We start from the raw sequence: 13,444 nt of genomic DNA on the forward strand, positions 1-13,444 counted from the left end.
GAAGCAATTTCATTATTTCAGTAATTCATCAAGACTGTGCAGAAAAAAGTCAGTTTTGATTTTTAAGGAAACATACCAAAAGTTTTAAATTAAGATAAAAATTCATATTTATTACATGGTAATATTATATATATATCAGTTAAACTGTTTCAGTATATCAACAGAATAGTATTTCAAGATTTTTTGATTTTTAATTTTACTTTTAATTTTTTTGTTTTGTTTTTTGTTTTGTTTTTCAAGACAGAGTTTCTCTGTATCTTTGGAGCCTGTCCTGGAACTCACTCTGTAGACCAGGCTGGCCTTGAACTCATAGAGATTTGCTGTCTCTGTTTCCTCAGATTAAAGGCATGCATCACCACCACCTAGCATATTCCAAGATTTTAAAAGATTTATTTTTATTTCTTTTTTTTTCCTTCCTTCCTTCCTTCCTCCCTCCTTCCTTTATTTTTCAAGACAGGGTCTCTGTGTAGGCCTGGCTATCCTGGAACTCACTCTGTAGACTAAGCTGGTCTTGAACTCACAGTGATCTGCTTGCCTCTGCCTCCCAAGTGCTGGGATTAAAGGTGTGTACCACCACCACCACCACCCAGTTACTTTTATTTTTTATTTATATACACATGTGTGTCCGTGTGCGTGTGTATGAGAGCTAGTATCCACAGAGGCCAGGTGTATTGGATCTCCCTAGAGCTGGAGTCCAGGCCACTCTACGCCACTGAGCAGGAATGCTGGGAATCACACCTGGGTTCTCTTTATGAGCAGTACATGCTCTTAACTGCTAAATCATATCTCTGACCTCATATTCCAAGGTTCCCCTCCACCCTGGCTATCCTGGAACTAGCTCACAGTGACTCACCTGCCTCTCTATGAGTGCTGGGGTTAAAGGCATACATCTTTTCTGCCTGGCAAAGTTTTTAAATGTATTTTATGGCAGATTTTCCAAGATTTTAGCTATTATTTTCTTCTGTAGTCAGAGACTGCACATTCGTTTCCCGGCTGCCTAGACCCAAATAATCACACAAAAACTATATTAATTACAACACTGTTTGGTCAATGAGTCAGGTATATTTCTAGCTAGCCCTTACATTTTAAATTTACCCATTTCTATTAATCTCTCACTAATGGACAGGTCTGCCAGACAGAAAATTAACACAGAAATAAGGGAACTAACAGATGTTATGACTCAGTTGGACTTAACAGACATCTATAGAACATTTCATCCAAACACAAAAGAATATACCTTCTTCTGAGCACCTCATGGAACCTTCTCCAAAGTTGACCACATACTCGGTAACAAAGCAAACCTCAACAGATTAAAAAAAAATTGTAATAAAATAAATATTATCAGATCACCATGGGTTAAAGTTAGAATTCAACAATAATACAAACTACAGAAAGCCAACAAACTCATGGAAACTGAACAATTCTCATCTGAATTACCACCGGGTCAAGGAAGAAATAAAGAAATAAATTAAAGATTTCCTAGATTTCAATGAAAATCAGAGGACAGCATACCCAAATTTAGCATCATAAAAACAGAGCTAAGAGGAAAGTTCACTGCACTAAGTGGGTACATAAACAAAGTGGAGAAAGTTCACACTAGTGAGTTAACAGAATACCTGAAAACTCTAGAACAAAAAGGAGCAAATTCACCCACTAGTAGACAGCAGGAAATAATCAAACTCAGGGCTAAAAACAATAAAATAGAAATAAAATCAATTAAACAAAGAGTTAGTTCTTTGAGGAAATCACTAAGATTAACAAACCCTGATCCAAACTAACCGAGAGGCAGAGGGAGAATATCCAAATCAACAAAATCAGAAATGAAAAGGGGGCCATAACAACAGACACTGAGGAAATCCAAAGAATCATCAGGTCATTCTTCAAAAATTTATATTCCACATAACTGGAAAATCTAAAAGAAATGGACCATTTTCTGGAAAGGTACCCCTTACCAAAATTAAATTAAGATCACATAAATAATTTAAATAGACCTCTTATGCTTAAAGAAATAGAAGCAGTCATTAAAAAATGTCTCCCAAACAAAAAAAGACCAGGGTCAGATGGTTTCAGTGCAGAATTCTACCAGAATTTCAAAAAAGAGCCAATACCAACACTCCTCAAATTGTTCCACACACTAGAAACAGCAGGAACACTGCCGAACTCTTTTCATAAGGCTACAGTTACCCCACACCCAAACCACACAAACATACACAACAACAACAACAAAAGAGAATTACAGACCAATCTCCCTCATGAACACTGATGCAAAAATACTCAATAAAATACAGGCAAACCAAATCCAAGAACACATCAGAACCATCATCCACCATGACCAAATCAGCTTCATCCCAGAGATGCAGGGATGGCTTAGCATACAAAAATCTGTCAATGTAATCCACCATATAAACAAGCTGAAAGAAAACAAACATGATCATCACATTAGATGCTGGAAAAGTCTTCGACAAAATCCAACATACCTTCATGATAAAGGTCTTGGAGAGAGCAGGGATTATAAGAACATACCTAAACACAATAAAGGCAATATACAGCAAGCCAACATCAAACTAAATGGAGAGAAACTCAAACGACTGCACTGAAATCAGGAACAAGACAAGGCTGTCCACTCTCCATGTCATCATATCCCACAGATTTGTTCACATGGCAGCCCGAAACCAGAGAGACACAGGAAGGGGCCACGGGCGAGAAAGCCTCCTAGAAGACCCCTGCGCTGAGCCCTGCTACTGCCAATCCAACCTTACCTTTATCTCCACCACCTCCCAATAATGTCATTAGATAAACTATGAAATTTTCAAGGGATATTATGACTTCTGCAAGGGGGCCTATGAGTTCCACTTATCACACACACACACACACACACACACACACACACATTTACACCAAGACATGTCAGACAAATGGTACATTCGGTACACTTGTGGCATGTGGGGATGGATGTGTAACACTGCCATTGTATTTTGCTTAAGATGGTGAATTTTGTTATTAGTTTACCATACATACATAAACTGCAAAGACAACCATGGAGTCTGTTAACAGCTTGACCCTACCTAGACACGTCTGGAGAGAGAGGATCCTTATGGAGACCACGCCTCTGTAAGGCTGGCCTTGGGGAATGACTGAGGTGGAAGGGTCCCTGCACTGTGGGTGGTACCACCCGAGGCGGGCAATCCTGGGTGGTCTAAGAAAGCTGGCCAAGCAAGCTCTGCGGGATGAGCAGTGCGCTGTGTTTCCTGTGCTTCTCTTTAAGTCCCTGCTTCAAGGTGCCTGCCTGGTGTTCCTGCCCAGACTCCCTTAGGCGATGGCTGTGCAGTGAGATAATAAACCCTTCCCTTCCCAGCTTGTTTTGGTCATGGTGTGTTCTCACTGCAACAGAAACCCTAAGGAAGACAAGGAGTAACACTATATCCTTCCGACAGACAATATTAAGAGAAAAACAAAAGAACTACTGAATAAATCTCAAATTATATAGGGTAAAAGAATCCTGATAGAGAGTAAATACAGTAATTACACTTGTATGAAATTCTAGAAAAAAGTATGATCTATGGTGACAAACAGCAGATCAGTGGTGCGGAGGAAAGGTGACTTCAGAGGGAGGAGAGGACTTTCGGAGTGGACAGAAACAAACCTATATCTTGATTATGGTAGCAGCTATAAAAGTTTATACATTTATAAAATTTATTAAATTGATTTTAAGACTAATTTTGTTGTATAGGAAATATACTTCAATAAAACTGATTGTACAAGGATGGCTTTATTAATAAATAAATAATTTATGCTGTATTAAGTTCTAATTATTTACATTCTGATTGTGCTTCAATTATAGAAATAAAAGGCATGTCAGGCATGCCTGGGAAATTCCAGATGGGCACAGAAATGATCCTGTTTGAAGGAAAAAACAAGAATCCAGAATATTCCGTCCCACAGTCAACACACCGAGCACCGCACGAGCACATGGTAGTCTCATCTGCTCTCAATTCCCGTCTTAGCTCTGATGTGGTCTTCAGGCTTCAGTGTATCTGAGTTCTGCACTTTGATCCAGTCCTTCATTCCAGGCTCCGGTCTGGTCTTACCTGACCTGATTGAGAGCCCTGAATCCAGGCGGGCCCACTCTCTATCCCAGCTCTCTTCCTCCCGGGAACTCCAGTCTTTTCTGCTGGAAAACAACTTGACAAGGACCCGTCAGGCGATTCTGCCCAGTCACACTACTTCATCTGTCTGCCAGCGAGGTCCCAACTGCCAATACTGTCACCAGCAGCGCACTAACAAGTCAGGACCTACACTGCGGCAAGTGTTTGGATTTTCACAACGGCTCTAAAAGGTAGTTATTATAATTTGTTTTATAAAGTGGAGGCCAACACTGAGCTTACACCATAAGTATGTAAAGATGACAGAATTCCAATTTAACTCTCTCTGACTGCATTTACTTCAGCTAACAGGACCATTTATTTGATTGGCAGGCCCAGCGCTTTTGGCAGGGATGAGAATATCTTAGGAGCCCTTTCCATACTCAACATCCTCCCTGATGTCCAACAGTTAGTTACCTACTGCTCAGGTGAATATTGAACTATGGTTGAATACACGGATAGCCACTGTTACTTTCAGAGGGAAAGTAGTGAGGAAAAACAGTTCAAAATGGTAAAAGCTCTCTGTTCCCAATCTAGCTTACATTCACCAGATACACCCCCACACACACACCACACACACACCACACACACTTACCACACACACCCCCCCCCACACCACACACAGACACACACACACCACACACACACACCACACACACACAGACACACACACATACCACACACACACCACACACACACAGACACACACACACCCACACACACCACACACAGACACACACACCACGCACACATACACCACACACACCCCCCACACAGACACACACCTCCCCACACACACACAGAGACACACACACAGAGACACACACACACAGAGACACACACACACAGAGACACACACACATACCACACCCACACCACACCCACACCACACACAAACACATCCACACCCACACACCCCACACAAACACACAGAAACACACAGACACACACAGACACACACACACGTTTTCTTCCTCCTAAAGGAGTAATTAAAGCTCCCGAGCAGTTGGGACGAGATCATACAGTAATTGAAAGATGTAACAGTATTTGCTTTGCTTTTTATAGATCTAATCACTGTCCACACGGGCCGAATTACTAAGGATTAATTTGATGTCTCCCTAGTTAACCGATCAGTAGCTGCTTCTAGACCACACCGACAGGTATTGCGTTTCATGAACAGTAAGCTCCAAGTCTGTGTGCCTGTATGGCAAATACTTCAATGTCTGAGCCATTTCCCTAGCCTAAAGGGATGAATCATATATGTTGAGTTATGTCAAGAAAGTTGTTCTTAAAAATATATATAATTATCTGCACACAGTGATCTGATCGCAGCCCATGGAGCAGATTTTAACAATTATAAAACACCCCTCCTCTGTCTTTCCTATGTTAAATACACACAGAACCTTCAACTACTTGGTTAGTCTACCCCAGCCTTCATTATCCTGGCAATTCTCCTAGATACAGGACACAGAGCTGTAACTTCTTCATATGAAGTCTAACAATAGATTTTAAGTATCTGCAAGTTGATTAGACAGAGAAGCTACAGTTTTCTAGCTTTTAATGATTCCGCCAAAATAACTCATTCAATAACACATCCATCACAACGGAAGATATTCCAGAGCCACATGGAGAAACAGGTACAGCAAACTAAAGATTATATACTATGAATGCTCTATAATAACTGCACTTCTGTGGTTCCAAGAATACAAACGTGAAGCATTATATCAAACACAAAAGTCATAACCATTAAATATGGGTGCCATTTTAAGACTTATCTTCATGTAAACACGGAGATAACATTACCTCTAAATTTAACCCAGGCAAGGTGAAATTCCCTTGGCAGCTGCTCTTGTGCTTGGAACAATCTTTTTAAATAGTGGCTACTATATTTATGACTCATTATTTAATGCACATCTTGCTCAAAAGCGTTTATGGGGTAATAAATATCTGTATATCTCTGCAGCCATGAACTAGATCTTGTGCTTACCACACAGCTTCCAATAAACACTGAGTCGACTAAATGCACAGAAGTTATAAAGTTATAAAGTTTGATGTGGATGAAGACCAAAGAAGTCCAATGAGCAGATGGGAAGACAGGTCCACACTCAGTAACAAGGGGACCTCAGCTAGGTTCCGTTCCAAAGCCGCCAGTCTCACCTGGGGTGGGGGTGGGGAGGTAGAGCACGGCTTAGGAGCTCACTGTAAGACCTGATGAAACGAACTGAGGATGGCTCACGTCCATCACAGACTCAAGCTGAATGGAATCGGGGCAATGTCCAAGCTGATTTCCCCGTCAAAACGGACACAGATTTTTCTTTGATTATGAAGATATTAGACACTATTTTTTAAAAATCTTAAAAAAAGAAAGACTAAAGGAAAAAAAGAATGCCAGCTGTAGGCTGGCAAGACTGTTGAAGGTGCTGGTTGCACAAACCTGATTAACTGAGCTCCATCCCTAGGACCCACGGAAAGTTGGGGGGAGAGAAACGACGGCACAGAGCAGCTTTCTGACCGTTACTGCCCCCCCCCCCCTCTCTCTCTCACACACACACACACACACACACACACAGTAATAAAAATGTAAAAGTTGCCATTCAAAACATGTATTTCAAGCGTGTGAGTGTGGGAAGAAACGCGTACGGTCTTGGAAACAATAAAGAGATGTCCTTCAGTGGGTGAACGGATAAACACTACCACACAGGAACAACAGATTATGGCTCAACATTAAAAAGGAGTGAGGTAGCCAGTGATGAAGACACAGAGGCACCTCAGTGCACACTCCTCCGGCCACGGTCCATATCGTGTGACTCCGCCCATACAGTCAGAAACCATGGAAACACAGCGCAGACTCACAGGAGAGCGTCCACAGCAGGGCAGCTATTCTCTACACGGTAATGGTGAGCACAGGGGTCAAAATGTACAGCCCTTAGAATATATGCGTGACTCTTGTGTTTACTACATGCTCTACGAGATAGTGACGTGTCAGCATGGCTTCATCAAAGGGAGGGATAAGAATAGAAATGGTGAACAAACATAAACAAAAGGAACCATCTAAGGCATCCTGTACTACCAGATGACACGAAAGTACCTACAGGACACCAGACCCAGAAAAGCCACAGAAGACTCGATCTGTGCAGAGTTTTCTGTAATTACTTCATTACCTAAAGTGGTTTAAGTAATTAAGTAGATAAAGCGATATCGAGGAACTCAAACTATAAGATAGATGTACCTGAGTCCATTCTGATGTCAAAATGACAGACTAAACAAAGTGCACAAACCTTCCAGGTCTGACCTCCACTACTCTAGTAACAGTACAGTCAGCGTCCCCATGCAGACGACACAGACTCCCTCAGCCCCCTCAGCGATGTAACGAGAGCAGCCTTCACCTCTGTGCTATTCTCTCAGAAAACCACACGAGCCAGGACTCATCTGGAGAGGAACCGAGATCAGGTTACAGTCTACAGGCCACAGACAAAGACTGGGAAAAGACTTGGGAAGAAGACAACTGTATTTCAGATATCTTGAGCTGGACCCTGGAAAAAGAAGGTATTATAGGGAAACCAGTAAAACCCACATAAAGCCTGCACTCTGCCTAACAGTCACTCGTTAACTCTGTGCCCTGTCCTGGTAATGGGGGATCAGGGGAGCGGCAAGGGCAGAGGTGGGAACCGTAGCCACTTGTCTATACACCCAGAAAACAATCCAAAGAAGAGCATCTACTTAAAACATGAAGAGCCTTGAAAACAGAGTCATAAACCCATCAGACTCACAGAGGTTCTTTGGGAAATGTTAGCCTTCTAAATTTAACCACATTCATGCCTTTAATAGTCAGTCGTTTAAATAAAACTAAGCAAAATCCAAAGTCAAGAGAAAGAACACTAAACATTTCTTATCAGAGTAAATCATGAAACACGATGTACTGCATATTAATTGTCGCGCCCGCCTTGACCAGCAAGGAAGACGCAACACCGGAGCTCTTCTTGCAAGCAGTTTATTCAGGACCTTATTTACAGCTCCTCTCCCTCTCCCTCTCTCTCCCTCTCCGGGCAAACTTCTCCCAGCCCTTAAAAGGCACGGGCCGCCAACCCCAGATTGCCACGTGGGCACTGCTCATAGGTCCACGCATATGCAAGCAGCTGACGATCATTGCGTGATAATAGCATAAGTCAGGCCTTAGTCATATAAGGAGTTGATTATTACAGAGAGCACTCACTTTCGGGATCGCGGAGGGCGGAAGCCAGCACCATTAGGTGCGGCTCCACGCGGCTCTCTACACATCACCATCAGGTGCGGCTCCACGCAGCTCTCTACAATTAATAGTTCCAGAACGATGCATATTAAACTACCAACATTTGCGTGACATTATTAGACACATGGATTATAAAGACCTTGTATTTCACCAATTAATCCTCATCAAGTTTCATTGCACACTGTATTTTATAGGTCACTGCACTGAGAAAGAGGCTTGTTTACTACACAGTCTTATAATACAGAAATAAATGCCTGGTAAACACGTCCCATACACATGTGGGTTTGAGGCCTGAAACTCGCTCGATAGGTGAGGCTGACTTTGAGCTACTGGTCCTTTCTGGTCCTTTCTCCTCCTGAACACTGGTTACAGGCATGCGCCTCGTCCAGAAGGTTATTTATAAAGCTTATCTATACCTTGGATATAGATAAATAGGTAAACAGCTTTTAAAAAGTAACGTCTTTTCAATGCAATATGGGAATAAGGACCAGTGCAAAGGATACACCGAGGAGAAGGCCCTTGTATATTTCTTTACTGCGAAAGAAGTATCCTGGAGTACATCGAATTACATACCAATTTGTACATTCTGTCCTCTACAGAAACAAATAATTTCTTTCAGTTATGAGATAACACCAGAAGTTAGGGTTTACTGGCCTATTGGTCTGTAGGACACCAAGCAGTCTGTAATGATACAGAATTCTTAACTGGTCAGTTGTTAAAACTATCTATGGCTGGGTGGTGGTGGCACAAGCCTTTAATCCCAGCACTTGGGAGGGAGAGGCAGGCGGATCTTTAAGTTCAAGACCAGCCTGGTCTACCTAGGAGTTTCAGGACAGCCAGAGAAACACAGAGAAACCCTGTCTCACTCCCTCCCACCCCACACACAAAAGAAAACAAGAAAAAGAAAAAAGAAAGAAAAGACAGAAAGAAGTCACAGAATCACAGACAGGAGACTAAGGAAGAACTCTAAAGAGCTTGTTGTCCAATCTTTAAGAAAAGGGAGAAGTTGGGCCCAAAAGAATACACAGACTTTCCAGAGGTCTGACGGTCGTAGAAATTTACTCAATTTGACATAAAACTCTTGCTAGTATATTCACAGTCCCATGTGTTAACTTCCTTTTTAAAAATTACCTGCTGGTGGTTGGGAGAGAGGACTCAGTGGGTAGGAGTGCTTGCTGCTCTTACAGAGGACCTAAGTTCAGTTCCCAGGGGCAGCTCACAATTACCCGCAGCTCCTGTTCTACGGCACCCATGCCCTCTTCTGGACACAGGCACACAGGAATGCATTAAATACTGAGCAAAACTGGTGCCTACTTTATTTTGTTTCTCGAGACAGGGTTTCTCTGTGTAGCTTTGGAACCTGTCCTGGAACTTACTCTGTAAACCAGGCTGGCCTCATACTCACGGAGATCCTCCCGCCTCTGCCTCCAGAGAGCTGAGATTAAAGGCGTGCACCACCACCGTCCAGCCTATGTTTTTGGGGTTTGTTTTTCCTCCAAGTGAAATGAGCTAGTATCTAATTTAGGCATAAATTGTGAGCATGATCATTTATATTGAAATTTAGATTACACGGTTAAGATTTAAGCAAGAATAATAAGGAATACAAAAAAGTCACAACTTCGCAGTTTACCATTAGACTTCTTATTAAAAACAGAAGTCTAGATAAATGTGATGTTACTCGGAAAGCATTTGGACATTTCCTTTTCCCTTCCTTTTTATATTTATTGATTTGTTTTATGTGCACATGCTTTGTGTACATGCTCTGTGTGCTCGCTTGGTACTCTCAGAGGTCAGAAAAGGATGTCTGACCCCCTGGAACTCAACACGCAGTTGGGAGCCACCACGAGGGTGCTGGGAACCAAACCCAGGTCCTCTTCAAGACAGCAAGTACTCTTACGTACTGAACCATCTCTCTAGCTCCTCTCTTGGACATTTTTCAAACTGTCCATTAAGTCTACTTTTGTTACACTAATGATAGAAGAATTTCAGCTTTTACGTTTGAGCACACTGTTTCCTTTGGCCCCCAATCACAATCAGCATACACAAGAAAAAAATAAAATAAAATTCTGTACCCTGACATCACTTCTAGGTGAAGCTGTCCTGAGACAGTTAAGAAAGCAGGAACATTGAAGAAATTCTCCTCGGGCACCTTCATTTTGCTTGAAGGCTGTAAATAAAAAACACAAGCCACGAAAAGCGATTATGCATCTTGGTTGCTTTTTCCAACCACACATGATCCACAGCTGAAAACAACATTGCAGTTAAGCCTGCGCAAGGACTGCATGTTCCTAACGCAGCACACCTATGCAGGCACGCTGACAGCAAAGGAGCTTACCGAGTAATTTCAGAACACGGTAACCCTTTCACAGGGGCTGCCTAAAACCATAGGAAAACACAGAACAAATACCTACATAATGATTCATAACAATAGCAAAATTACAGTTGTAAAGTAGCAACCAAAATAATTTTGTGGTTGGGGGTTCACCACAACATAAGGAACTATATTTGGGGGGTCAATTCTATAAACACATATGGAGAATGGGCTCATGCAATCATTCACAAGGTGGGGCAGCCCACATCGGTTTCCAGCTACCCAAGGCTGAGGTGAGAGGATGCTGCGTACCCATGAGTTTAGGGGACCTGGGAAATAGAGCAGAGTCTGGCCACAAGGGTGAAAAAAACAAACCCAAAAACAAAACAGTAATTCTGAATCTCACAAGTTCAAAAACCACCCTCCCCCAGGGTTATGAATTTAAGGCTTAGGATTGCAATCTTAAATTTATAATTCTAAACAATTCCATTACAAGTAGCTGGCATAGTGATAGATGAGTCTGAGAACACCAAAGTTAAAGAATTTTATTTAATAAATCAAAGACTGACAAAGCTAATGAGGGATGCTGGATGAAGAAACAGTATTTGCAGCACAGGAAATCAGTCAGTGCCAGTGGCAGGGAGATGGCTGTGGCTAAGACACAAAGAACTTGCACTGGGTCCCAGAACCAACATCAGACAGCCCGATCAGACGAAGTTACAGCCATCTGTAACTTCCGCTTCCAGGGATCCCATGCCTTCTGGCTTCCGTGGGCATCAGATGCATACATGGCCTATATCCACACAGATCTGGGCATGCACACATTAATGAAAAACAAAAACAAATCTTTACAATTAGTAAGTGATTAATGGGCAGAATAAAGTCTCTCTCCTGCCAAGAAAACAAGAAAGAAAATAATCTGCTCCCTAAATAGAAAAGTAGATTTACAGAAAAAGCATGGTTAAATGACTAAGATAGATGTGCAGAGGTTCTCAAACTGAGCAAGAAATTTAAAAAAGCAAATTACAAATAAGGCAAAGAAAACTTGGCAAACATCAGATTGCTAAAAATAACAAAGTTATATTAAGTTAAAATATATTATTAAAAAGTTATATCAAGTACAGGTGAAAATTCAGTGACACACACACACACACACACACCCATTTGGGGCTATCTATATGTACCCTTCCATCCCCAGCTATGTTTAAACTGGGAACAGTCAAATGTTTTCTGATCTGATGCCTGTTCCAAGTCGGGGAATGCGTGCCTGTATGGTAAACCTAGTCAAGTCCATGGCTGGGAGTTCACAGACCGAGCAGGGAACCCACGACTGTTGTTCTCCTAAATGCACGTTATCTAACTACCTTCTAAGTATTTATTTTTTCCCTCTTATTGAAATGAGATTTTTTTTCTCACGTAATATATTCTGATTACAGTTTCCCCTCCCCTCTACTCCTCCCAGTCCTCCCCTCCTCCTCACCCACCTGGATCAGCTCCCTTTCTGTCTCTCATTAGAAAACAAACAGGGTTCCAAGGGAAAATAACAATTAAAAAACAGAATAAAATAAAACACAAACTAACATATTGGAATTGGACAAAATAAACAGAAGGAAAAAAAACAAAAGAAGGCACAAGAAATCCAGACCCACTCATTCGCACTCAGGGATCCTGTAAAACACTCAACTGGAAGCCACAGTACAGCGGTTCTCAACCTCCCCAATGCCGTAGCCCTTTAATACGGTTCCTCATGCTGTGCTGACCCCCAACTGTAAAATTATTTTCTGTTGCTACTTCATAACTGTAATTTTGCTACTGTTATGGATCCTAATGTAAATATGTGATATGTAAGTACCCCCCGCAGGGGTTGCACCCCACCGGCTGAGAACCAAGGTCATAACATGCTGCAGCAACCGGTGCAGACCCATGCAGGCCTTACGCATGCAGCCTCAGTCTCTGTGAGTTCACAGGAGCTTTGCATGTTGACTGAAAGGCCTGTTCTCCTGGTGCCCCCCACCCTCTATACACTCTGTCTCCTCTTCTTCAGGGTTCCCTGAGCTGAGGAGAGGGATTTGATGAAGACAGCCTGCTTGCAGCTGATTGTTCCAGGGGCATAACTCTGTGTACTTTCTGACCATGGGTCTTTGTGTGTCCATGAGCTGCAGGACGTTCCTCTGATGATGATGACTGAGCAAGGCACCGACTGACCTATGACGAGGGCAGACCGTCATCAGGAGTCATTTTAGTTCTACCTTGTTTGTACTTTTTTTTTTAGACCCGTAGATTTTAGTTTTACCCTAGGTTCCCTCGGTCTATCTGGTTTGCCTGCATGCGTATATGCGCACTATGTGTGTGCCTGGTGCCCTTGGAGGCCAGATAAGGGACTGAGTACCCTGGAACTGGAGTAATGGATGGTGGGGAGCTGTTATGTGGTGCTGGGAACTGAACCTAGGTCCTGTGCAAGAGCTTAAAGCGCTCTCCGTGCCTGAGTCATCTCCTAGCCCCCCCCACTAATTTGATCTAAGAATTTTATACTTTGTCTTAATGTTTAGTTACTCAGGCATTTTTACTCACTGTATTCCTTATGGAGATTTTCTTCCTGTTCTTGCCATTGCAGACTGGACTTGTGTACTGCCTCAATTACAGGCACTTTTGCACAGGACCAGGTCCCACGTCAATTCAGGGCTCTACTGAAGGAACATTGTTACAGGGTGGGCTAGGTACCAAGCTAAATGCTGGACACAT

At 42.4% G+C, this 13,444-nt stretch overlaps 1 protein-coding gene across 1 annotated transcript in view; it reads right to left on the minus strand.

Annotated features, from left to right (window-relative positions):
• Nars2 (asparaginyl-tRNA synthetase 2, mitochondrial) overlaps positions 1 to 13,444 on the minus strand; it is a 75,669-nt gene that overhangs the window by 33,390 nt on the left and 28,835 nt on the right. Inside the window, exon 6 of the mRNA XM_057756611.1 lies at positions 10,464 to 10,558. Coding sequence (XP_057612594.1) covers positions 10,464 to 10,558 — 95 coding nt within the window. The remainder of the gene's footprint in view (positions 1 to 10,463; positions 10,559 to 13,444) is intronic.

This window comes from Chionomys nivalis, chromosome 23, assembly GCF_950005125.1.
Source record: "Chionomys nivalis chromosome 23, mChiNiv1.1, whole genome shotgun sequence".
In the NCBI taxonomy this organism is placed as follows: Eukaryota; Metazoa; Chordata; class Mammalia; order Rodentia; family Cricetidae; genus Chionomys; species Chionomys nivalis.